This window comes from Physeter macrocephalus, unplaced genomic scaffold (assembly GCF_002837175.3).
Source record: "Physeter macrocephalus isolate SW-GA unplaced genomic scaffold, ASM283717v5 random_290, whole genome shotgun sequence".
In the NCBI taxonomy this organism is placed as follows: domain Eukaryota; kingdom Metazoa; phylum Chordata; class Mammalia; order Artiodactyla; family Physeteridae; genus Physeter; species Physeter macrocephalus.
Window position 1 is genome coordinate 13,755 of NW_021145612.1, and position 25,362 is coordinate 39,116.

General features: G+C 51.6%; 1 protein-coding gene across 1 annotated transcript in view; it reads right to left on the minus strand.

The window, feature by feature from the left end:
- LOC114485014 (unconventional myosin-XVIIIb-like) overlaps positions 1-24,161 on the minus strand; it is a 37,865-nt gene extending 13,704 nt beyond the window's left edge. The window contains exons 1-6 of the mRNA XM_028485166.2: positions 24,016-24,161; positions 10,412-10,578; positions 8,464-8,622; positions 2,178-3,440; positions 1,568-1,634; positions 573-685 (exon numbers count right to left, since the gene is read on the minus strand). Coding sequence (XP_028340967.2) covers positions 573-685; positions 1,568-1,634; positions 2,178-3,440; positions 8,464-8,622; positions 10,412-10,450 — 1,641 coding nt within the window. The 5' untranslated portion in view covers positions 10,451-10,578; positions 24,016-24,161. The remainder of the gene's footprint in view (positions 1-572; positions 686-1,567; positions 1,635-2,177; positions 3,441-8,463; positions 8,623-10,411; positions 10,579-24,015) is intronic.
- Positions 24,162-25,362: the final 1,201 nt, after the last annotated feature.

Genomic DNA, 25,362 nt, shown 5'->3' on the forward strand with positions numbered 1-25,362 from the left:
ACTCCTGGAGGAAAATCCTTCTCAATTAGTAGGCTGTGAGGGGTGGAAAAGGATCAGGACGGGACCTTTTACCTCTATCATTAGACTCCGACTTATCCACAGATAGATTCATGGTGTAGTGCAAAAATTATGCAAAACCACCAAAAAAACAAAAGGTTGATACCCAAAAGGTAGGCCCCTGGAACCTATGCTATGGTTAATGGCAAACTGCTAATCTGGCTCTGAATTCCCTGGCAGCCAGGGTGAAAAAGGAAGCATGCTTTGTAGCACGATTTGCAATGTCCATAAAAAGGAAAACAATCACTTTCTCAGATCAAGCAGAAGAACTCCCAGTTCCAAGACCCGACAAACACATCTCTTAATGTGTCCTCATAAAGGGGACACCACGGGACAGAGTAATGAGCCCTTAACGATATACCTCCAGCAGAGTGAAGACTTCAGTGGTGATCTTGCCTGTAATTCCCCGCAGGGCATCAAGCCGAAGTATTATGTGCAGTCAAGCACAAGGAAACCTCTCCCAGGGGTGGGGAGGGAGGGTACGGAGCAGGCAGGGAGGGGGACAGGGGGCTCACCCGATGGACGTGATCCTCATCCACCTCAGTGATGCTTTTGTCGGCATCAATGCACAGTCGCACCCTTCCTGCCGGCAGGTCGGCTGTTCCCTCGTCTGGCTTCAGCACCGTTGCTGGTAGACAACCCAGTGGGAGAGAGAGAAGGGGAGGGTGGGGGGGGAGAGAGAAAAAGAGGAGCGGGGAAGGAGGGGAGGGTAGAAGACGGGGGCAGGTGGGGAGGAGAGCAAAAGAAAGGAGAAGAGAGATTGATTCTGAGTTGCTGAGCCAGGCCAAGGAGCTGGAGAGGTGTGAGACCTGTCAGAAATGGGTTAACATCACCTCCCCTTGGAGCCTATTTACAGGGAGGGGTCTGAATTGTGACCCCAAACTCTTTGAGGAGAGAGGCTGGGTCTGACTCATTTGGGGCTTTTTATCAGCTGGCACAATGCCAGGCACCCAGATGGTTGGGTGCACTGACCCAATGCATATATAGACCTGGGACGGCAGATAATGGCAACCAGGCTGCCGTTTTTCTTTCCAGGGCCCATGACAGACATCACTAATCAATCACCCTTCCCAGCCGTGTTCTGAATGGGACTCAGAGTAACTTCTCAGTAGCTTTTGGTCACTAGTCACAAATCACCAGCAAAAGATGAAATGAAATGAAATCCACTGAGATGAAATCCATTTGCCCACTTGCACTAGACTCCAAGTTCCTTGAGCAACACTGTAGAAACCAAACAACGCTTGCTGCTTTAATGAATTAAATTAATTAATTACCAAGGAGCAAATGCCTTTAAAAACAGCACCCAACGGACCAGCTGCCAAGGGTGAAATGACATCCACCTATTCCCACCCCAAAGCGACATATCCCCATCGCAGTCCCAGCTGCCCCTTTCCCCTTCCCTCCCCTTACTCCGAAGACTGTGATCAGGACCTGGCACATACAGCTGGCAGCAGCAGGGGGTGGAAGAGGGAGAGGCCTAGCCCCCAGATGTGCTAACACCCCTAATTACCAAGAGTAAATCCATCCTTCTGAACCAGCCAGACTTTCTCCGCCTCATACCATCTGTCCTCAGGAGCCTGAGGGCAAAGATCACATAAATTAGACCAAGATGACGCTGCCCTCCCCCAACCCCCATGTGAGGGGCAGACCCCTTACGTGGGCACTTCTCACAGTGCGTCTGGGACCAGTGAAATCAGCATCTCCCGGTGGTGCGGGTGAGGGGGCTTATTTAAATGCAGAAGCCACAGCCCCAACCCAGCTTTCTGAATGGTAATCTCCAAGGTGGGGACCAGGAACCCGCATTTCGAGCCATCTGCTGTTTACCCAGCACGAAGAACTGTCCTGTGACAACGTAAGCTCAGGCTCGACGAGAGGACACCTCACATGGTTGGGACGTTCCCTCATTCTGTGGAGAATCTCGCCCCGGGACAGGTGCTGCGGGGTCCTCAAGACCCCCGCTTGCGGTCGGGGGGAGTGCCTGTTCCCTCCTCTAGGCTGGCCATGCCCTCCACTCCCGGTCCATCTCCTGTCCCTGCCTTGTCCCCCTCCAGGGGCAGGCCTTTCCCACCCCTCCTTCTCTGGCCTGCCCCTCCCCGCCCCCGGGGCCGCAGCCCCCTCACCTGGTCTGAGACTCCGCTCTGGCCTCCTCTGCTCCCCTCCTGCAGGGCTGGCCCCTCTCGGCTCTCCTGCCTCTGAGGCCTTTCCTCACGCTTCTCCAGAGCAGGCCGTCCGGGTCCTTGCGGCTCCATCTCCGGGGCCCCAGCCCCATCACCTGCTCTAGCGCAGGCCTCCTCTGCTTTCCGCCCTCTGCCCTCAGGCTGGTCCTCCTTCCCAGCTGTAACTGGGGTCTCTCCACGTGCATCCACCTCCTTGGGGGCTTTAGAGTCCTTCTCTGTCTCACTCCCGGCTTTACCTGCCTCCCCAGACTCGCTCTGAGGTTGTCCCACCGTTTCCATCTTCCCCTGGGGCCCACCTGCCTGTCCAGTCCCGCTCCGAGGCTCGCCTGCTTTCTCCATGGCTCCCGGAGCTTCACCCCCATTGCCCTGCGCTGTGCCCGTCTTCTCCACCTTTGTCTGAGGTTCGTCTGTCTTGTCCGCCTTACTTCGGAGCGCACCTTCTTCATCCTTCTTACTCTGGGGACCGCCCCACCTGCTCTTTCTGCCCAGGGAGCCTCCCCACTTCCTCACCTGGGCTTGGGCCCCAGCCCACTTCCCTTCACCTGCTGCAGCCTTGGAGAAATTCCACTTTGCCCCCTTCTTTGGGGGGTCCCCTCTCCCTTTCTCCGCTGCCCCCAGTTGCCCCCCCTCACCCAGCCCCTCTCTGCCCTGGGGCTCACCCCCTTTCGCCCCTTTCGTCTGGGGGGCCCCGCTCCCTTTCCCCACTGTGTCTTGATCCTTCTCGCCTTTGGTCAGTAGCACAGTTCCTGGGTTCCCAAGATCCCCGGTCTGGGTCATCTCAGCCTTCAGAGCTGCATCCTTGGTGCCGGCCTGGGGGCCACAAGGAGTCCCTGGGGTCTCCCCCTTTTTCTCCCCTCCAGGGTCTGTGGCGGGGGTCTTGCAAGCAGGGCCATCCCGGGGCTGGGTCCTCTGCTCTGGCTTGGCTGAGTCCGGGTCCAGCTTGGCCACCATCAGCAACACATCGCCCCTCCTCATCCCTCTCCTGAAGGGCAGGCTTTTTTTGGCTGGTGTCACACTGGGGCCCGACTCCTGGGGCTTCTCGCCATTGATACTGGTCATCAGTACCGGGTCCACGGTGCCGGCCCCCTCGCTCTTCTTGCCCAGAATGTCTGGGCTCTGAGGAGAGCTCGACTGGTCGTCCTGGGAGATGTGCTGGCTTCCAGATTTGGTGCCACTGTTGGGTTGGCTGGTGGAAATCTCTGAGGTCTAGAAGAGACACCACAACCATACTTAGCTGCCTGCTGACCAGACAGCTTTGTCATTCACTCATTCATTCACTCATGTGTTCAGCCAGCCATTCATTCACCCAAAGACCCTCAAGCATCTACGGGCAATGGGCCAAACCCCAGCACCCTACACCCTAGGCTTTGGCTCAGAACCTCAAGGCCAAGTGACATTATGAAAGGGGAGTGGACTTTGGAGCCCAACAGACCCAAATTCACTTCCGAACTCTGCCACTCACTAGCTGTGTGGCCTTAGATAAATTACTTCCCCTCGGGACTTCCCTGGCGGTCCAGTGGTTAAGACTCTGTGCTTCCACTGCAGGGGGCACAGGTTCGATCCATGGTCGGGGAACTAAGATCCCACATGCCAAGCAGCACAGCCAAAACAAAAGAAAACACACAAAAAAACTTCCCCTCTCTGAGTCAGTTTCCGTACCAATAAAATGAGAAGCATAATGTCCTACCTCACCAGGTGGGCGTGAGGCTTCCCAGTAGCATATGGAAGCTGAGCCCAGCACCTAGTCCGTCCTCAGTAACAGTAGCTATTGCTGCTGCTGTCACTGGCGCTGTTGTCATTGTTCTTACTACTATTAATGCCTGATTCTCCCTGCTGGGCCAGGAAGGGATGGGGAAAGGACATGGAGCCTGTCATCAGAGGACCTGTTCTAGTCTTGGCTCCGATGCTTTCCAGCTTGGTGACCTTGGACGACATCACCTATCCTCTCTGAGCTTTGGTTTTCCCTCAGTGCAGGCAGATACCACCTGACTATCCAGATTTTTTGTAGGCTGAGTTGTGGAAATTGCAGAGAACTGAACAAAGTGATCTGCTGCTACTTTCGCCACCCTGGTCCCCAGACCACACCTGCACACCAGGTGAGGGCTCTGGATCTGCCCTGAGGTCTTCCACTTTTGCTTGGCCGAGACATCTGGGTACCCGACACTCAGGGGTCTCCACTGCCTGTTCCTCTCTCATGTCTTTCTACTGCCTTGTGATGTCAGCCCCGCCCTGCCCTCCATCCTTAAACCAGCCTGGCTGTGGCCTGAACTGCTCACAGAGCCAGCTTTGCCACTGCCTCTGCAGAAGGAGACCACGGGGGGAGTTCTACCCTAATGCCTGGCTGCACCATCTGCCCTAGTCTGGGTTCTGCCACTTTGGACCCTGCTAACACCAGCCTCCCACACACCTGTGCCTGAGCATCTGGGGTTCTCATCCTTTTGCATCCAGAACAGTCCCAGGATTGCGTTGATTCCACCAGCAAAGCTTCACACCTGAGTCTCCTTTCCCAAAGCCAGGTCCACTCTCTCTCACCTGGGCCACGGCCACAGCCCCTGAGCTAATGTCCTGTCAATTTGCTGCCAGTCATTTAAAACCTCATCAAAAGATTCTGGAAGCTGCCCAGAGCCTCCAGGAAAGCCATTCAACACAGCCATCTGCCATTCAAAGTTCTTGAAGAGGAGCCCCCACCTCCATCTGGCCTCACCGTCCCCGCTCGTCTCCATGCTTCAGCCACACCTGGCATCTCCTGCCACACCTGACGCTTCCCAGCTTCCATGCTTTTGTTCACGTTCAGCTTGCTGCCCGGAACGCCCTTGCCCTCTCCACTCGTCCACATTCCACTCGTACTTCTATACCCAGCTCAAATGCCCCCTCCTCCACAAACCTGTGCCTGAAGACCTCAATCAGAAACTGCCTCAGAGACCCACAGAGTCCCAGAGCCCTGTCTGTCCGTGCACCATCTGCACCATGACCACATTCTGCATCCCGTTCTAGCTCTGATTTGTGTTGCTCTCCTGTTTTAGGTGATGGATGCCTTCAGAGCACAGTCTCAATCTTCATCTTTGTAAAAATGACAATAATAATAATAATAATGGCTATCATGTATAGATCTTGCAATGGGCCCTACATCGCCATAATGCAATATCCTTCTTAACCTAATAAAGAACCCAATGAAGTAGGTTCTGAACTTCTCCCCATTCTACAAATAAGGGAGCAAACACAGAGATGTAGGGGGCCCAGGAGACAAACCCAGAATGGAAAGTCACACAGGCCTCTCTGAGTCTGAAGCCAGTGCCCTTAACTGTTGAGCACCGACGGCCTTGCTTGTCTTCCTGGGACTCGCTGGAATCTCCTGGGAGCTTTAAAAAATTCTGTCGCTTCGGCTCCACTCCCAGAGAGTCTGATGCAGCTGGTCTGGGTGGTGGCCCCCCAGGTGACTGCAACATGCAACCGGGGCTGAGAACACCAGAGGCCGGCAGCTCAGCCTGACCTTCTGGGACCAGGCAGGATACCGCCTTCGAAAGGGGATTGGCTGCAGCTGGCAAATCTCACCACTGTCCACACCATTTTGAACAGTGAGTCAGTGCCTTATTTTTAACCAAACCCCTGTAGAGGAGACAGTAACAGAGGGGTGGGCCAAGCAACACAGCCCATCCCAACCTCCCTCCCCTCTACTCTGTGTACTCTCCTCCTTCGGATTTTCTCAGTCACCAAAACCCTCAGATCCCATCTGCAGCCTTCTTAGTACAAGGAGGAAGAAGAACATCTAGAATCAATGGGGCTGAGAGGAAACTCACAGCCCATTTTACAGATGTACAAACTAAGGCCAAGAGAGGGGATGGGATTTGGCCTGGAACACACAGAGTGGTGGGGCCAGAGCTAGAACCCAATTCTCCTGACATTCGATATGGATCTCTTTCTGCCCCTATGTTATTCCAGTCTCTCCCCGTCCCTCACTGGCTGGGTGGCCTTAGGAAAACCAAGTCACTCCCAGAGCCTCGCGTTCCACTCCTGCAAAATGGTGATGGATTCTAATGGCTCCCTGCAAGGATTATATGAGGCTCCAATGAAATGGCTGTGCTGGGGCGAGGAGAGAGAGGCCAAAGTTATTTAGTGATCGGGGCAAGAAAATTAAACTGGCAGGACCCAGCAAGGGCTCGCTGCCTCACAGGAGCATGTCCTGAGGCTGCCCTGCTCCAGCCCTGGGAACATCTCGGCCCATGGTCCAGACACCTGTTGCCGTCTGAGGCCTGTCCATCATACTCAGAGTCTCCATCCATGCCCTGCAGTGACAGCTTATCCCTGTCCTCTGCTTAGCTCTGCTTCTCAACTTGTGCACAGCAAAGCCAGCACAGCCTGCAGGCTCCTGGGACCCTTTCTTCCCCAGGCCTCTGTGGCTGCCACACCAGCCACCTCACTCCGCAGACTGGCCCTGTCCCAGGCAGCTTGCCAGAGCAGAGGACACACAGCCTCCGGCCCTGGTCTGCCTCTATCTGGCCTCATGACCTTGAGCAAGTGCCCTGACCTCTCTGAATCTCAGTCTCCACCTCTGATAAGTGGGTATAATCCCATCCAGCCGCTTGCTGTACAGGGTATCAAATGAGCTGAGCCCCTGAGCAGACAGTGAATCCTGTCGAGTGATAAACAGCACACAGTAAAACCGGATCGCAACCTAACAGCAGTCTGTGGGGGTGGACTTTGGCCCCCACCTACGCCTGCGTCAGGCAGGGCTGGGGACAGAGCCTGCCCTCCCTGTCACCACCCCTACAAAGGCTCAGCAGGGGAATTTCAGCAGCTGCTGCCGTTCAGTTGCTAGAGGACTTCGCTGATGCATCAGGGTCACTGTGACTGGACAGGTGCAGGCACGTGGGGGACCAGCCAGGCAAGCAACAGCTGAAGGGGCATGGGAGGCAAAGCCAGGGTGGCCACTGGGCCCAAGCCAACTCCAGGCCCTGAGGCCACCAGACCTCTCAGCCCAATCGCTGCAGCATCCACCCAGCCTCAAGAGGGTGTAGCAGAGATGCAAGGAGATGCCCTTTCTGCTAACACTGTGATATGCCCAAGGTGCAAGCACCCCAAGCCTGCTTCCCTGGTGTCCTGCCTCATCATCCTGTCTCCCTGGTGTCCAGCCTCATCATCCTGCCAGGGTTCCCCGGCTGAAGAGCTGGGGGAAAGGAGGGAGGCAGCACTGGACACCATCAGGGATCAATCTGCAAGTCCTGAAAGCACAGGCACTGCAGCTCGCCCACCTACTGCTTCCATCCAGCAGTGCTGTTCAGAACGTGTAAGCGGACACCGGCCAGTCAGAAGGGACGCCAGCTGGAGCAGGGCCCTGAGGGCCCTCCTGTGCCAAGCAGTGAGCCTTTAATCATTGGCTGTGGCCACTCTGAGGGACTCAGCAAAGGGGCCTAGGTGAGCATGGCAGGTGGGTGGGGGGGCACTTGGGCCCATGGCCATTTACCACCTGCTATGGAAGGGTTTCAGAATTTTAACAACCAATACAGCAATAATCAGAGAACACCAACTGAACATCTTTTCTGCTTAAATGAAAGCAAACTATCTATACATCCTCAGTTAATATTTAGGTTTCCCTTTTCACAAAAGTAGTGGCAAAATGATCCCCTCGTACATCAACTGTTACCATCCATTCCATCAGTGAACAAAAATTTTTGAGCATTCACTATGGGTCAGGTTCTATGAGAGCTGCTCAAGATACAGAGTCGAATGAGAGAGAGAGCTGCTGCTCTTAAGGAATGCCTAGTCAAATAAGTCACATGATCAACTAATTACTATGCTGACCACAATTAAGACAGGCATAGAGGGTGGAGTGGGAATTAAAGGAAGGCAATGGGAGAGCTTTCCAGAGATGTACCATTTGAGCTGGGTTTTGACAGAGGTGTAGGAGTTCAACAGATCAAGCTGAAGTGGGGACTGCAGGAACAAAGGCTGGCAAGTGACTCAAAGGATGCTCACAGGACAGGATGGTGGGTATTATTTAAATTGTTTATTTAGGCTGTGCCAGGTCTTCGTCGCGGCATGCGGGATCTTTAGCTGCAGCATGCGGGATCTTTAGCTGCAGCATGCACATGTGATCTAGCTCCCTGACCAGGGATTGAACCCGGGCCCCCTGCGGTGCCAGTGCAGAGTCTTAGCCGCAGGACCATCAGGGAAGTCCCCAGAATGGTAGGTACTGAAAGTCGCCTGCTCCCCTTCCTGTGGGGCCACTTACCTCTCGTTCCGGGGAGGCAAGCGCTGCCTGTTTCCTCCGTCTTGCTTCCTTCGACTCTTTCTCAGTCTCCCGGACCAGCTGCCTGATGAAGCCCCCTGGGATGACAGAGAAAAGGGGAGGGGGCGAGGATGGTGGAGGGCTCCTGTCCTCTTCCCGAATCTGTTTTGCAGAAGCAAGGAAGGAGAAAGCTCAGTGAATGAACCAGTGGAGGCAAGCTGCCCTTTAAAGACTCTGCGACAGAGCCAGGGAGGCACCCAAAGAGGACGTACACGACCAAGCTCCTGTGTACAAGAGGCCACAGCAAAGCAGGAGAGGCTCGGTGAGGCTCTGGGAAGCCTCGAGACAGCACATGAAAATGGAATGCACGAGCTTCAGAGGTTACTCCAGTTGGTGCAATCTCTGCCTGGACCCAGTTTCCTCATAATACGAATTTGCATGAACAAGGCCACTGGTTCCCTTCCTTGGTGTGGGACAGACCCATCTCTGGGAAGACCTGTTTCAGAAGGAGCTTTTCCAGGTTTCCACAAGGGGATGGATCACAGGGAACCATCCACACTCTCCTGTCCCATCTCAGCTTGTAGTTAATAGATTAAGCAATTAATTCATCACTTTAATCACTTTCTGCGCCAGGAGCATGGTAAGGGAGGGAAGGGCGGGAAGCCGTGGTTTATATAAGGATCCAGCCCTATGGCTACAGCCTGCTCCGCTGACCCAGTGCCGTGACTTCTTGATGGTCCTTAAGCCAGAATCTGGACAGCCAGGGGCTCCCCAATACTGGGCTTTAAAGCCAGCATTTACCCCAGAAATGTGGTCTAAGCCAGCTGGCTGGACTTGGATTGCAGCTGAGACTCGCCACAGAGACCTCGGAGGCTGAGACCTGGGCCTGGCTGTGACTGACTGCGGTGCGTCTTTAACCAGCATCACTGTGACTGCTCGTGAGTTTAAAAAAGAAAAAAATCTCCAGCGCTTCTTATGGCAGAGCTACACACTGGTTTAAAATAAGCTCCTTATCAAGGTCCTCTTCAAGAGGGTAGCAAAGACTTGATCTCTGCAGCCCTGCTAATAAAAGGGAATCTAAAGGAGACAGGAAAGGCCAGGAGACAAAGCAGAGGCCAGGAGATAAGGCAGACGTCTGCCTAGGAAGAGAGAAGCCAGAGACACACGGAGAGTGGGCTCCCGTTTACACCACGCTCACATGGACTAAAACCTGAGAGTGAAAGGCACACTCAGCAGGTGTCAACGTCCACTCCCTGCAGCATTATTCTATGCTACACCCAGATCAGTCTGGGAGGGGCAGAGGCAGCCAGAAAGAAGTTTCTCGGCCACCCCACCCTTCAGCCTCCAATTCATTAAATCGAGTCCACAGGGTGGGATGAGGTGAGAAGGAGATAACAAGCATCAAAGAAAGAGGCGGCCCTTCGTGGACTCTTACGAGAAACACAAAAGGGAAAAGCAGAATCACTGGGAAGAAGGGCCCGTTTCCAGTTCTCCATGGTGACAGAAGGCAGGGACCTCAGAAACCCATCCCCATGGCATAAACCTGGCAGCCAACAGCCCTGCCTCTGCCCCCTCACCCCCCCGCTTCCCCACCCATACTTCTCCCACACAACCCTCATGCTCATCGGAGCTGCCATGAGGATGGAGACCGGACAGCTGGTCTACCCTTGTTTCCCCGCCACCTACTGCGGAACAGACGGAGACCAGGCAGCCATGGGAGGAGTCAAGGGCATGGTCACTAATGCCTGGCTGGGTTGGAGAGGCCATGGCTAACCGAGGTAGAAGACCGAAGGGGGACTGGACATGCCCCACGGAGGCTCTGGATGTCAGAATCCCTGCCCCAGTTGGCCCCAGGTGGGAGGGGGCAGCCTGGGCCACCGGGGCCATGACTTGTCCTTGGAGGATCCAGTTGGCCCATGTGGCTACAGCCCGAGCCCTGACCGTTACTTTCCTTCTGCTCCCACAGGGCAAGGCGTGATGAGATGGCCATGCTGAGGCAGTGCCAGGACCGTGAGATGAGATGAGATGAGATGGATGGGATGGGATGAAGCTCTCTGCCGGGCAGCACGGGATACGGCTTTATGGACACACGCAGCGCATGAGGTGATGGACACGAGACTGACCCACGGAGACACAGAGGGGAGAGAAGAGAGGGACAGGTTAGCTCGTGGGTACTGCCCAGCTCTAACCCCCACCAATGCCACGAACCAAGACCACAAAGCCGGGCACAACTCACTGTCATTTATATCTGGGAGAAATGTGGTCAGCAGGGAGCTGCTGGCCATGGAGTGGACAGTGCCCTGATATCCTTGCCCCTGACTCCGCAGTTTAACTTTCTCTTGATGTACACAGTCAGAAAAGTACATACTAGTAAGTGTATAGCTAGCTCAGTGGCTCTCACATAAAGAACACAACTATATAACTAGTACCATGACCAAATTAAAACTATTGAACTTTTAAAATAAAAACATGATTTCATTTAAAAGTATAATGAATTTAAAGTATTATTGATTAAAATTAAATTTTAATCTTAATTAAAATTATAACAATTTTAATTAAAATTATTAAAAGTACATTTGAATTTAATTTGAAATATTCTTTTATTTATGAATATTATAGTATATACTGTAAACATATTATATAAATACATAAATACTAAAAATAAAATAATAAGCAGGCAAATCTAATCTAATCTATAGTGATGGAGGTGGAAGCACCACGAGTGGAACTTTCTAAGGCAATGGAAATGTCCTGTATCTTGATGCGAGTTGTGAAATGGGAAATAAAATGGAGTCACTTATGTCAGGGGTTTTACAATGGGGCCGGCAGGCCATCAAAGAGGGGGACCTTACACACATCCTCCCCCGGTGCAATCACGAACTTCGGAACTGGTCCAAACCACAAAGATTCCAAGGACTCTGCAAGAACACCTGAGATTTGTCCCAGTGAGGAACTTTTACTTCCCTCTAGTGATAGCCTTAGCGCTCAATCACGTTAATCGAAGGCCAACTTCGACCTCCAACTCCAATTAAAATTCTTTGTAATGCAAACCTCCCCCTTTGCCTTTAAAAGCCTCTGAATTTTACTCCCTAGCAGGACACTGTTTGCGTTGCTACCGAAATCTGTGTGCCGGAATTACAATTCTTTAATCCCAAATAAAATTTTTGTTGGATTACTGCCTTCTAAGTTTATTTAGGTTGACAGTGCTGGTTACGCTAGTATAGCACGTGTAAAAATTCCTCTAGCTATACAATTAAGCTTGAAAATTTTACTGTATTAAATCATATCTCAATTCAAAAAATAGAACATTACCAGCCCCTTGACCATCCCTCACGCCCCCTTCTAGTAACTATTCCCCTGAGGACAGCCACTCTCCTGATTTCTAAAACCACAGAAGAGTGTGTGTTTCTTTTGTGAGGTAGCAGTTGGCTCCACGGTTTGACCGTGAAAATGAGGAAAGGGTAGGACACCTTGACTATTAATTGACCCAGAGCTTTGGGGAAAAGATTAAGCATTTTTAGCATCATTTTGAAAGCCTTAATAAACATACATAACTTTTGACCTAGAAAGCCCTCTTCTGGAAAACAAATTTGAGGAAGTGATCCTCAACCAGAAAACGTCACCACTGTGTTGCTTCTACAACTAAAAAACCTAAGTCTCTGATAACTAGAGAAGTTGAATAAATTAGAGCATGTCGGACTTAAAGGAATAGTATGAACCCACTGAAAAGGATGCTTAGGAAACATTTTAAAACAGCTTTATTCATCCCACGTCAGACCTTCTAGAAGGCCAGTGTCTGTACAAACCTGCTGAAGAGAGTTTTCTGGTCTCCTTTATTCATGTACTATAAATAGAAATGTTGGGGGGAATGTAAATTAGCAAGCCCAAAGTGGAAAGAACCTGTCAGCCTCATATCCAGGTGTCAGTAATAAAATAAAAGATTAAATTGTTAAAGTAAAAATAAAAAACTGCTTTCTCTGAGGTATAATTTCTATGCCAGCCGTAAGCTTCACCCATTGTGAGCACACACTTTGATGCTTTTTGATAAATTTACAGTTTTTAAAATAAATTTATAGAGTTTTGCAACCCTCACCAAAGTCCCATCACCCCCAAAAGGCCCTTCATGCCTATTTGCCTCACTAGCTGTTCCCACCCTCAGCCCCAGGCAACCACTAATTTACTTTCTAACCTCTACAGATTGCCTTTTCTGGACTTTGGATATAAATGGAATCCTAGAGAATGCACTCTTTTACGTGTGTCCTCTTTCATTTTGCATAATGTTTTTGAGGTTTGTCTGCATCGTTGCGTGCATCAGCCTTCCACTGTGTGGATAAACCACATCCTCTTTATCCATTCACCAGCTGACGGACATTTGGGTTGTTTCCACTCTGGGCCCTTATGAATAATGCTGCTATGAATAGTCCTGTAAGCCTTGGTGTGCCCATGTGTTTTCACTTCTCTTAGGGAGATTCACAGAAGGTCGCACTGCTGGGCTGTCTGCTAACTTTATGTTTGACTTTTTAAGAACTGGCCCAACTGTCTTCCAAAGTGGCTGCAGTCATTTCCCATCCTGCCTGCAGTGTCTCAGGCCCATTTGGGAAGCACTGGCAATCACACTGGAAGGTGCTCCAATTGGCTTGTGAGGTAAAGGAGGCAGAGGGCAACACGGCACAGGCGCGCACACACACACAAGAACCATCCAAAATGGGCAATTAACAAAGCACCCCACACAGAAAATGAAGAGCCCTCCTATATGCCCAGGTTCTGCATCTGCGAATTCAACCAAGCGTGAATCGAAAAAACTTGGGGAAAAAAAATTCCAGAAAGTTCCAAAAAGCAAAACTTGAATTTGCTGTGCCCTGGCAACTATTTACGTCGTATTTACATTTACATTGTTTTTACATAGCATTTACATTGTATTTATAACTGCTAACATAGCATTTACAGTGCATTAGAGATGATTTAAAGTATATGAAGGAGGCTGTGCTGGGTTATATGCAAATATTACCCCATTTTATATAAGAGACTTGAGCATTCATGGATTTTGGTATCTGTGGAGGGTTCTTGGAACCAATCCCCCAGGGATACCGAGGGACGACCATACAGCAAGATCTTAGTAAAGGGGGTCAAGAGGCGAGGAAGGAGCCTCTTTCTTCCGCCTTCGGCTTTTCTCACTTCTGTCTCTGAGCAGGATCCCTCACTGACCCCTCCCAGCCCCCTCCTGGAAGATAACCCCATCCTCAACACTCAGAGTTACCACGGTTCACGAGTTTTCAGAGGTCCCCTTGGCCTGTAAAGAGCTGCTTTCAGGGACTTATCCATAAAAAGACGGCTTGGGCAGCGTTCCCGGAAACCCTGCCCCACGCAGAGACAACTGCACATCCTGGAAGCTGAAGAGACAAACCTCACGAGGTGGCGCTGCGCTGAACCCATCTCGCCAGACGCAACCACCGACCTTGTTTTCCAACTCCGCGTGGAGCGAGATCAAGCCACTCCCATCATCTCGCGAGATCCCACCGTGACTTCACTTTTCAACCCCCACATGAGGTGATGTCAAGCGACTCTCATCATCTCGCGATAGCCCATTGTGGCCCTCGCTTTCCAACTCCACATGGAGTGCTGTCACATGATCGTTTGAAATCAGCCAAGGGAGTGTTTACACCACAGAAACAGGCAAATACCACAAAGCAGGGCTTTTGCTCCCGGAGCCGGGCGTTAAACACTGACCAGCACAGTGCTGGCTGACACTGCAGCGCTCCTGCAGGGCCTGGCAACGATGAAATCACAAGATCCGAAGACCCAAGAAGGGATACTTTAGCTCTGATGAGGTCCCGTGCCCACGGGAGACCCTTAAAACATGTTCGAGTGAAAACAGCCAAGTCTTTGCCTTAAGAAGAAGGCCCCATAGTGTGGGCTCTCCAGGTTGCAGAGGCACAAGAGGTAAATAAAGCTGGAGAATAAGCAGGAGGCCAGATCTCCGGGGAGAGGGGCTGGGGGAGAGAAGGGGACAGAAGACCCCCTCCCCACTCATCCCCTTAGGAGACACTGGAGAGGACCCGAGTGATCCACAGCCAGATTTCACTCTGCTACACGCCTGGGCAGAGGAGCCCAGGTTATGAATAGGCCTGACCTGAGGTTGCTGCCCTGGCCACTGCCCTCCCCGCAACACTTCCCATCTGGCTCAGGCCCGCCCAGGTCAGTGGCTGCTTCCCAAGAATCGCCCTCAGCTTCAAGGCTCTAGGAGGGATCCTGGCTGACGGTCTGGGTTGTCCTCAACCGGGCTGCTGGCAGGCCCAGGGGTCCAGAGCACATGGGGGAAATGAGAGAGCTCAGACTCAGGCCTTTCCTCCTCCTGTCTTGCCCCTCAAAGGCACCAGGCCAGCCCCACTGACCCAGGGCCAGGAGCCAATCCTACTGGGGTGGCTTTGTCAAGCCTTAATTTAAGCAAGTGTTCTTATCACCACATTCTCATCCCGGCCTGAAACTCACACCTGCCTCATCAGCTGCTGTTTTAAGCCCATGAGGAGGCCCCAGATGCTCCGAATTCGTGGGACAAAGTCTCAAGTCTCCCCTCAGAGGAGAGAGAGGCTGGTGAAAGGAAAAGTAACCTCCAAAGCCAGGGATGGTTTGAAACAGTTTTCTGTGTAGACATGCTGGTCTGAGTGGCCCCATGGGGCCCTCAAGGCTTTCCCTCTCATATCTCAATGTCCAGCCCTAACCCAGCAGCTAATCCTCCAAATGACTTCACCTGTCTCAGAGAACAAACTCCCCAGTCTTTATAGTGGCCTACAGGGCCCTCATGGTCACCTGTCCTAACGCCTCTCCCCCTTGCTCCTCCACTTCACTGAGTGACCTGGATGCACCCTTCCACATTCTGTCCCCTCTGCTTCACATGCTTTTCCTTCTGCGTGGCTCACATCTTCAGCTCTTTTAAGTCTTTGCCCAGAGTCATGTTCTCAGTGATCCTGACTTCACCATCCCATTTAAACTGCTGCATAGCTCCATTCCACCTCGCCCCACCCCATCCCAGGACTGCCCATCATCTGATCTGACTCTTCTTCCCCCATAGCACTTGATACTGTCCACCATGCTGTGTGTTCTTGGTTTAGTTTCTGACTCCCCATGCAGAACATGGCCCCTACGAGGTTCAGCATTTCCATCTGTTTTGTCAGCTTATGTGGCCCCAGAGCCTAGGACGGTGCCTGGCACACACGTGCTCTCAATACATATTTGTCGAGTGACTGAATGGATGAATGATTAGGAGCATGGCTGGGGAGGGGCAGAGCAGGCCGTTGCCAGCAAGTCTACAGCGGGGATTGCTGACGTCCCCCAGTGCTGTCTGCAGCTACATCTGTTATCGTGGCCCACGTTCATGTCCCACCACTATTCCCTTGTGGGCGCCCAGGAAGTTCTCTGAGACTGTTTTCTCAGCCGTAAAATGGGAAGAGGACGGCCACATACCCACATGCTTAACCACTGGTAACTGCTTTCAATCATCTTTTCATTTTCTTTCTGGCCCACGTTCATGTCCTGCCACCACTATTCCCTTGTGGGCGCCCAGGAAGTTCTCTGAGACTGTTTTCTCAGCCGTAAAATGGGAAGAGGACGGCCACATACCCACATGCTTAACCACTGGTAACTGCTTTCAATCATCTTTTCATTTTCTTTCGACTCCATGGCCAAAGCCGGCCTGGAGGCCTCAGCCCAGGACTCAGAATGGGATGATTCACCAACATTTAGGGAGAACCTACACTGTGCTGAGCACGGAGATGGAAACCTTACACCTAAACTGCCCCTGGTCCCCTTAAATTCCTACGGGACCTGACATTTAATTATCTTGAAATCCATTATCACATTTCATTCCCAAGACAGCAGCCACATGGTTGGCGTCACTCCCATAGAGCAGACGAGAGTCTCAGAGAGATTGAAGCACTTGCCTGAGGTCACCCGGCGAGAAGGTCAAGCTGTTTCCTATCAGGGTAGGGGCAAGTAGGTTTCAACTCACATATCAACTCTGAGAGATGCGTGGTTGTGTCTGGAGTGTTATACGGGAAGGACTCTGAGCTTCTGTCTGAGTGACAGATAAGGCACCCCGTGTGACACCTATGGGGTGCACCCTCCATTTTCTTGTCTGGAGCCTTCAACCATTTGCCAGGTGAGCAATTTCTCATAGCTCCCAGATTCTTCAGAACACGGGCCACTGTCCCCTGGGAGTGTCCTCCTAGACTGCTCTCTGCAGCACAAGGGGACACTTCCCTCCACAAGAGGCTGACCACGGTGAGCGCAGCAGGCTTATGCCCGTCAGGGGGCAGACGTCAGTCCTGGAGCCCTCACATCTGAGCTTGGGCCCCATGCTGCCTGTTGCCAAACCTCTCTGGGCCTCAACTCTCCCATCTGTCAAATGGGAGCTCCAGTCTTTCTTGTCCACTTCCGGGGGGTGGGGATGGGGGTGACACTAGCCCTCTGTACACCTGTGAGCCGTTACTGACTTTATTATGATGGCCTTTTGCAGCAGCCCTGTCGCCTATTGATTGATTGAGGTCGAGTCCCAGTCTTTTAAGTTCCTGGACCCAATTCCAACGTGTGTGTGCCAGGGTGTACGTGGGGCAGGTCAACTCAGTTCTGACACTATCTCCCCAGACATAAGATTAGATTCGGTGAGTAAAGGGCTCAGTCCCACGAGACCGCCCTCCCCCCGCCCCCACTTCAGCCACCAATCCCAAGCTCTGTTACCTGTGCTTCTGACCAACTGGCTATAAATCAGAGGTTCCCACGAGCCCCTCCTTGGGTTAGATCAATTTGCAGAGTGGCTCACAGAACTCAAAGAACCATTTTACTTACTAGATCACCGGTTTATTACAAAAGGATATAACTCAGGAACAGCCAGATGGAAGAGATGCACAGGGCGAGGTAGGGGGGAAGGGGCTTGAAGCTTCAACGTTCTCTACACGCACCTCTCACCCCCAGTCTCCACGTGTTCACCAACCCAGAGGCACTCCAAACCCCATCTATATATTTGGGACTCACAGCTTTCAAAACCCTTGGAATTTCCTGAGTGTTGAGAGTGATAAAGTTGTCATATATACACTGCCATGTATAAAATAGATAACTAATGAGAACCTACTGTACAGCACAGGGAACTCTACTCAATGCTCTGTGGTGACCTAAATGGGAAGGAAATCCAAAAAAGAGGGGATATATGTATACGTATAGCTGATTCACTTTGCTGTACAGCAGAAACGAACACAACAGTGCAAAGCAACTATGCGCGAATAAAAATTAATTTTTTAAAAAAGGTTGCCTTTTGTTATGTTAATGAGTTGACTTTTGGAAAGCCAAATATATATATATATATTTTTTTTTTCTTACTAGATTACCAGTTTATTATAAAAGGATCTAACTCAGGAACAGCCATATGGAAGAGATACATAGGGCAAGGTATGGGGAAAGGGGTGCAAAGCTTCCATGCTGTCCCACCTGGCACCTCCCTGTGTACACCAATCCAGAAGCTCTCCAAACCCCATTCTTTTAATTTCACTGAAGCTTCGTTATGTAGACAGGATTAATTGATACAACCTCAAGGCCCTCTCCCCTTCAAGGGGGTGGGGGGAGGGTGGAAGAGACTGAAAGCTCCAATCCTCTAATTCTGGTCGGTTCCCCTGGCAACCAGCCCCTTCCTTAGGGGCTTTCCAAAAGTCACCTCATTAACACAAACTCAGGTGTGGTTGAAAGGGTTTTGTTATGAATATCAAAAGACACTCCTATCTGGAAATTCCACAGGTTTTAGAAGTTTGGGGCCAGGAATGAGGGACAAAGACCAAATATATATTTTATTATACCTACTCCCTAATACTAAATCTTACTGCTAATAAGGTAAGTACAATTAAAACTATAGTGCAATACCATTTTCACCTATCAAATTGGCCACATGGAAAAGTTTGATACCACTCTGTGTTGGTGAGGATACTGGGAAACAGGCAATCTAATCTCATACACTGCTAGTGCAAGTATGAAGGGCAGCATCTACTGAAATTTTCAATGCATATTTCCTTTGATCCAGCAAGTCCACTTTTGTGGGCAATTCAGAACCCTCTCTAGAATAAGGGTCAGCAAATTATTATTGTTTTTCCAAAAAGGGCAAAAATGTAAATATTTTAAGCTTTGGGCCGTGTGGGAGATGACCAAATATATATTTTTGGTCTGAATGACCAAATATGTATTTTTCTTCATAAATCACAGTAATGCACCCAGCTCAATAAAAATCTCCAAATGCTTTGCACATCAGCTGGCTTTGACAAGTCTTCACCTCTCCCCCTACCCGCTTCCTCTCTCCCTAAATCACGCTCTGAGTGTTTCTTGAAGAAACAGAAAAATCTTGGCTCCTCCAGCACATTGCCTCTCCGCTCTCCATATCTGTGGTTGCCTCACTGACCCAGGTTGGCCACATGTCCCTTGCCAGCCACCTTACAGCCTGGTGAGATCCTGGACCTTCCAGATGGGCCTCCTGGCCTAGGGATGAGCAATAATATTTCTCTCAAATGCTAGCATCTACTGATCTGTAGTTGGGGGCTGCCTGGAGTGTTGTATTGAGAAGGATCCTGAGCTATGGCTGAACTAGCAAGAAAGTGTGTGGTGATCGACTAGCAATGTCTGCCATGGGTGCAGGAATGGTTAGGAGTGGAGCCTGTGCCAAGTATTTGCCATTTCCAGCCTGGTGCTTCCCCTGCCACAGTGAGGCAAGAGGCTGGTCAGGCTTTTGCTGGGAGGCTCCCCTGATTGCTCCATCATAGGGCTGTCTTTCTACCCCTGCTCCCTTGCTACCTGGAGTTTTGCTGTCTAACACAGCAGCCACTAGACACATGAGGCTATTTAAATTTAAATTAATTAAAATTAAATTAAAACTTCAGGGGCGTCCCTGGTGGCACAGTGGTTAAGAATCCACCTGCCAATGCAGGGGACACGGGTTTAAGCCCTGGTCTGGGAAGATCCCACGTGCCTCGGAGCAACTAAGCCCATGCACTTACAACTACTGAGCCTGTGCTCTAGAGCTGGTGAGCCACAACCACTGAAGCCCGCACACCTAGAGCCGGTGCTCCCCAAAAGAGAAGCCACCGCAATGAGAAGCCCGCGTACCACAATGAAGAGTAGCCCCTGCTCACCACAACTAGAGAAAGCCCACGCGCAGCAACGAAGACCCAATGCGGCCAAAAATTTAAAAATAAATAAATTTATTAAAAACCAAACCAAACAAAAAAACCTTCAGCTTTTCAGTTGCACCAGGCACTTTCACATGTTCCACACATGGCTAGTGGCTACCATACTGGACAGCAGAGATGTAGAACATTTCCGTTATCAAAGAAAGTTCTGTTGGACAGAACTAGACTAGATCAGGGTTTTCAATAGGTGGAGATTGTGCTCACCCATGGACATTGGGCAATGCCTGAAGGCATTTTTGGTTGTCACAGCTGGAGACGGGGTGCTACTGGTATCTAGAAGGTAGAGGCCAGGGATGCTGCTAAACATCCTACAGTGCTCAGGACAGTCCTCCCACCACAAAGAATTATTCAGTCCCAAATGTCAACAGTGGTGAGGTCAAGAAACCCTGGTCTAGAAGAATCATGTCAAGTGGAGAGGAGCGTTAAGGGGAAAAAAGGGCAAAATAATCTTGCTTCAAACAATAAATAGATGTGATATAGAAAGAATTGAGAAAATGGGTCAACCCACTGTTGACAGAAGAATAAGAGGAGAAGTCATTCCTGGACCCATCGCCACTTAGTGGCTCTGTGACCCCAGGCAAGTCACTAACCCTCTCTGATTCTCAGTTTTCTCCTCGATAAAACTGGAACAGAATGATGCCCCCTCCTGGATTGTCAATGGATTAAATGAGATAATGAGTTTGAATAGGCTTTGTTATCTGTCCCCGTGGAACAGTGTTGCATAATTGGTTATCTTAGCTCACGTTGTTTATTAGACTAGACTAAATAAACAAGTCTCTGGCAGCAAGGCACCAAGTCCCACGTTCATTTCACTCTGCATGCCCTTGGGTCACTTAAGCCTCTAAATCTCACTTCCTGATCTGTAAAATGGGGCTAATCACTCATGCCCAAGCTCACAGCAATATCCAGTGTGAAGGAGACATTTAATCCCAGTAAGCAACCATCTCTCTCTCTCAACTCGACAGTTAATCTGGTTGCCCTCCATGAAACTGAAACTCAAACCCCAGCTGGTACCCAAGAAACAGCTGAAAATGCAGGCATGCTATCTTTTATGGGCGCAGATGAATTCCCTTGGGACCCCGGACCTTGAAATCCCTGACTCCCTGAGCCTGAGTACTGGCCGAGTATTTGATAAATCCACCTCACCGATTCTCGAAGATCTTTCCTTTACTGCCAGAAACTGTACTTCTTCAAAGTAATTAAGTAGCAGGGAGAAGCACAGTGTAGAACAGGAAAGGAAAATTACGGAGCTGGGTGAGTCATGCTGGGGCCAGGGGAGGTGATTCAGGTGAAGCTGATGTTGGCTCTGGGTCCTTCAGAATGAATGGTGTGTGTGTGTGTGTGTGTGTGTGTGTGAGACAGCGAGGGGAGGGGAGGGGAGGGAAGGGAGAGACTGACTTCTGCCTTGATGGTTATGAGATATCCCAGCAGCTCTGGGTCCTTCAGAATGAATGGGTGTGTGTGTGTGTGTGTGTGTGTGTGTGTGTGTGCGAAGGGAGGGGAGGGGAGGGGAGGGGAGGGGAGGGGAGGGGAGGGGAGGGGAGGGGAGGGGAGGGAAGGGAAGGGAAGGGAGAGACTGACTTCTGCCTTGATGGTTATGAGATATCCCAGCAGCTCTCATCCCAATGAGCTTGTTTGTGTAATAAAGTTCATTTTTGTTGAAACTAGAGCTGAGATTTAATCCTTTCATTTGAGGCTTGGAGGATGATGGTGGAGAAGGTTTTGGGGGTGGGGGTAATAGGAAAAATTGGGTTATTATTCCTAAAATGGGGAGCCCCAGGCTGTTTCCTGAATGCCAAACTTGAAGGCAGGGGCTGTTCTAAGCCCAATGCCGTCACTGCAAAGCTGTGTGTCCTTGGGCAAGTCGCTAACCCTCTCTGTGCCTCGGCTGCCCGATCTGTGAACAGGTGAGGCTGGATTTGACCGCACCCGGGGGGCCCTCCACTTGCCGACTTTCTCCATTTTTCAAATAATTCAATTTCACATAGCTTAAATATTAAGGATACCGTGAAAAGACATGGAGGAAACTGAAATGCATGTTACTAAATGAAAGGACCCATCTGTAAAGAGTATGTACTGTAGACTCCAACTATATAGCATTCTGGAAAAGGCAATACTGTGAAGACAGTAAAACGATCAGTGATTGCCGGGGGTTGGTGGGAGAGGGGGATGAACAGAGCACAGAGGACTTTTAGAGCAGTGAAACTACTCTACAGGATACCATAATGATGGATACATATAATTATGCATTTTCCAAATCCATGGAATATACACCACCAAGAGTGAACCATCACAGACACTATGGATTTGGTGATAATTACGTGTCAGTAAAGGTTCATCAGTTGTAATAAACATCCCACGCTGGTGGGGAATGTTACCACAGGGCAGGCTGTGAACGTGGGGACGGGGGTGTATGGGAATCTCTGTACCTTCCCCTCAATTTTGCTGTGAATCTAAAACTGCTCTAAAAAATAAAAGTTATTAGTTAAAAACATTCAAGGATATGCCATATACCACAGTCGCCATACAGCGACTAACCGCCTGCTTAAACCAGCCCATTCAGACAGTCGTTTGTATCTTCTACGTAAACCAGGAGCCGCTGAAGGGCTGTGTCGTCAAGGCCTAGAAGGAACCTAGCCAGAGTTCCCATCCTTTTGGCCGTGCCGGGAGGTTCTCTCCGGCGTTGGGGCCTTCTCATCTCATCTCGCAAAGCCCCCAGAAGCGCTTGGTCTTGCCCCTGGCTGAACACGGGCCTTATGAAACTTTGCAATAACCAGACCCTAACAGAGGACAGTGCGTGTTTTCCACGTCTGTGATACCATGAGTTTTGACAAGGTGGGTGCTACGCAGCAGCCCTCTGGGGTTTTGTCGGCTCCCACAGAGGAAAGGCGTTTCTCCAGCTTTGGTGGGCACCAGACGCGCCCATCAGGTTTGAACCTGTGAATTTCCGGGCCCCTTCCCCCCAGGACCGTTCAGGAGTTCTGAGATGGTCCCGGGAATCTGCATGTTTAACCCCCCCCCTCCCCCGCCTCCCCCGTGAGGCCGGTGGAGGTAATCAACGACCCGTCCTTGGAGAAACGCTGCCCTGGATGTTGAAGCCTGGTTGCCATCTCCAGGATGGTCTCGCCAAGGCCCTCAGGGTTGAGAAGGCGAAACTAAAGTTCAGATCCCGGAAGGGACTGCTCCGAGGTCGCAGAGTCAGCAGAGCCCAAACTTGGCTATTCAAGGTGACCGGGCCTATGTGCAGGTGCCACCAGACGTCTGCACTGGTGACATGCAGCCCCTCCCAAGTCAGGAGACCCTCCTTCTCCTCCCCCTCCGTCTCTCTCTCTGTGTCATTATTTTCTAGAACTCATCCACAGCCTCAACTACACAGCCCACCCTGGACGCATCACCCAGATACAGGAGAGCCTGAGTCAGCAGCAAAGACAACCCTGAGGGAACCACGACCCTGTCAGACACAGGAAGCCCCAGTGGGCCCCTCGGCCCCCCTGAGCTGGTGCACTGAGCGGGCCAGGCATCTGCTCGGCCGGCCACAGAGTGAAAGCGGCAGCCCAGTTCTCCCGGCCCGGTGGGTCGAGGCCAGACTGGAACCGACTGGACTTTCCCCTCCCGGCCACCTCTACGGAGAAGCCTCACCAAGGCCGTGGCCCTGAGGCCTAACTCCAGGGAGGGAGCTCCATGTGAAGACACGGCCCCTCCCCACTGTCCCCACCACCCACCGAGGCCTGTGCCACTTCTCCATTCAAAGAAATGCCCACAACGGGCGAGCCACAGAAAACACCTCCTCCCGGACAGAGGATCAAGTCAGGGCCACATGAAGCTCAAACCTCCGTCCACCATCCCCCTTCCCCGCCCCCCATGCTTATTTGGAATAAATGGAATAAAAAACCATTACAATCAAAGCTTAGACTCAACACTGTTGGAAACATGAAAGGGGAAGCGTTTGGCTTCCTGACCATCAACTGACACCCAGTTAAGCAGAAACCACTGGTAGCTGAGGGAAAATACGAACCCCTGCCGTCTGGCGGCTGAGATTCCAAAATGAAGGTTATCTCATGATTCTAAATATATTTAATAATTAGGAAACAGCTGGGGCCTGACCAGGGTGATCTTTAAAAGTATCCCCTCACCCCAGCGTTTGGTCACAAAACCCTTCCATGAAACACTCTTGTTTTCTAAGCAAGCAGGCAACCAGCCAAAGGGAAGAGGGCTCAGAGGCCGAAAGGCCTGAAACAGATGGCAAGACCAGAGGCCACCGCAGCCCCCAAAGCACATTCTGGAAAATTATGCCTATCCGCTCACAAGGCGCGCACCGTCAAACCCAGCCCGACGGTACCTTCTCCAGCCGGGGCTGAGGTCACAGGATCCACTCCCGTCCGAGGGGTCTCCCCAGGTCCCCGCGCAGAGACCCACCAGGCCAGGAGAGCAGGGACAGAGGAGAAATGCCAGCAGCTCCCCTCGCGACGCCGGCACTCATATCCCCTCCCCTGGCTGCTCCTCCCCGTCCTCCCCCACGCCAATGTGATAGCAGCAGCTGAGTGGACAAGTCATTTCTAAAATTAGCCGCTGAGCTCCAGGTCTGGGCAGGAGGCAGCAGCCCGGGGTGGCCGCTGACCAGGCAGTCGGAGCGCATGGACGTATTTGGTGGTGCGGAACAGGGGCGGGGACAGCTCCCCACGCCAGCGCCTTCTCCCCCGCCCCCACCGGCCGGCGGCACAGCCATACTCCGCCCCTGCTCCACGCAGATAACCGGAGGCCACAGCAGCTGGGTGAGGAGGAACGCCCGGCTCCATGTCCCGGCTGGTCCCGGGAAGGAAACAGCTCGACCGAATGCCCGTGTCTCTCGGTGTAAGGAAGATGCAGCCGCTGTCGCTCACCCGGACACCAGTCTGAGGTCTTTAATGAACTCATGTCCTATTCTCGACAACCCTAGGAGATAGGGTTTTCCCCATTCCCATGTCGCAGATGGGGAAACGGCGGCACAGAAGAATGAACCGACTTACCCAAAGCAGTGGAGAGCCAGGAATTGAACCCACGTAGTTCTGACCCCAGAGGGCACAGTCTTAAACAGCAAACAGGATGCTCTAAAAGAGTGCTCTGTGCACTGCCTGCATTACCGACTCGGCTCCTTGGACTCTTTAATCAATAGGAGATGGTAAGAGGCCAGATGATAGATTCAGGCAAGGCTTTATTGGGGCTCATGCTGCAGCACGAGGGAGCAGGAACAAGAAACAGGTGCATTTGCTCGCTCCCCAAGGAGGGCGGGCTGATTCCTTAAATGAGGTGAGGGTAGGGGCAGATCAGTGGGTCGGGCAGGAGACGTGGCTTAGGTGGACTGCTCCCGCCCCCCGCCCCCCCCCACCGCCGGCTCGTGGTGCCGTGCCGTGTGCAGGGATCATGCGCAGTGCCGGCTTTTGCTCCCGGCGCCTTAGAAACCGCAGGTGGTTTGCGGCCTCGCTGTATCTTTTTTTTTTTTTTTGGGGTACGGGGACCCTCCCCTTCTGTGCCCTCTCCCATTGCGGAGCACAGGCTCCAGACGTGTAGGATCAGCGGCCATGGCTCACGCGCCCAGCCGCTCCGCGGCATGTGGGGTCCTCCCGGACCGGGGCACCAACCCCTGTCCCCTGCATCGGCAGGCGGACTCAACCACTGCACCACCAGGGAAGCCCTCCAAGTGATATTT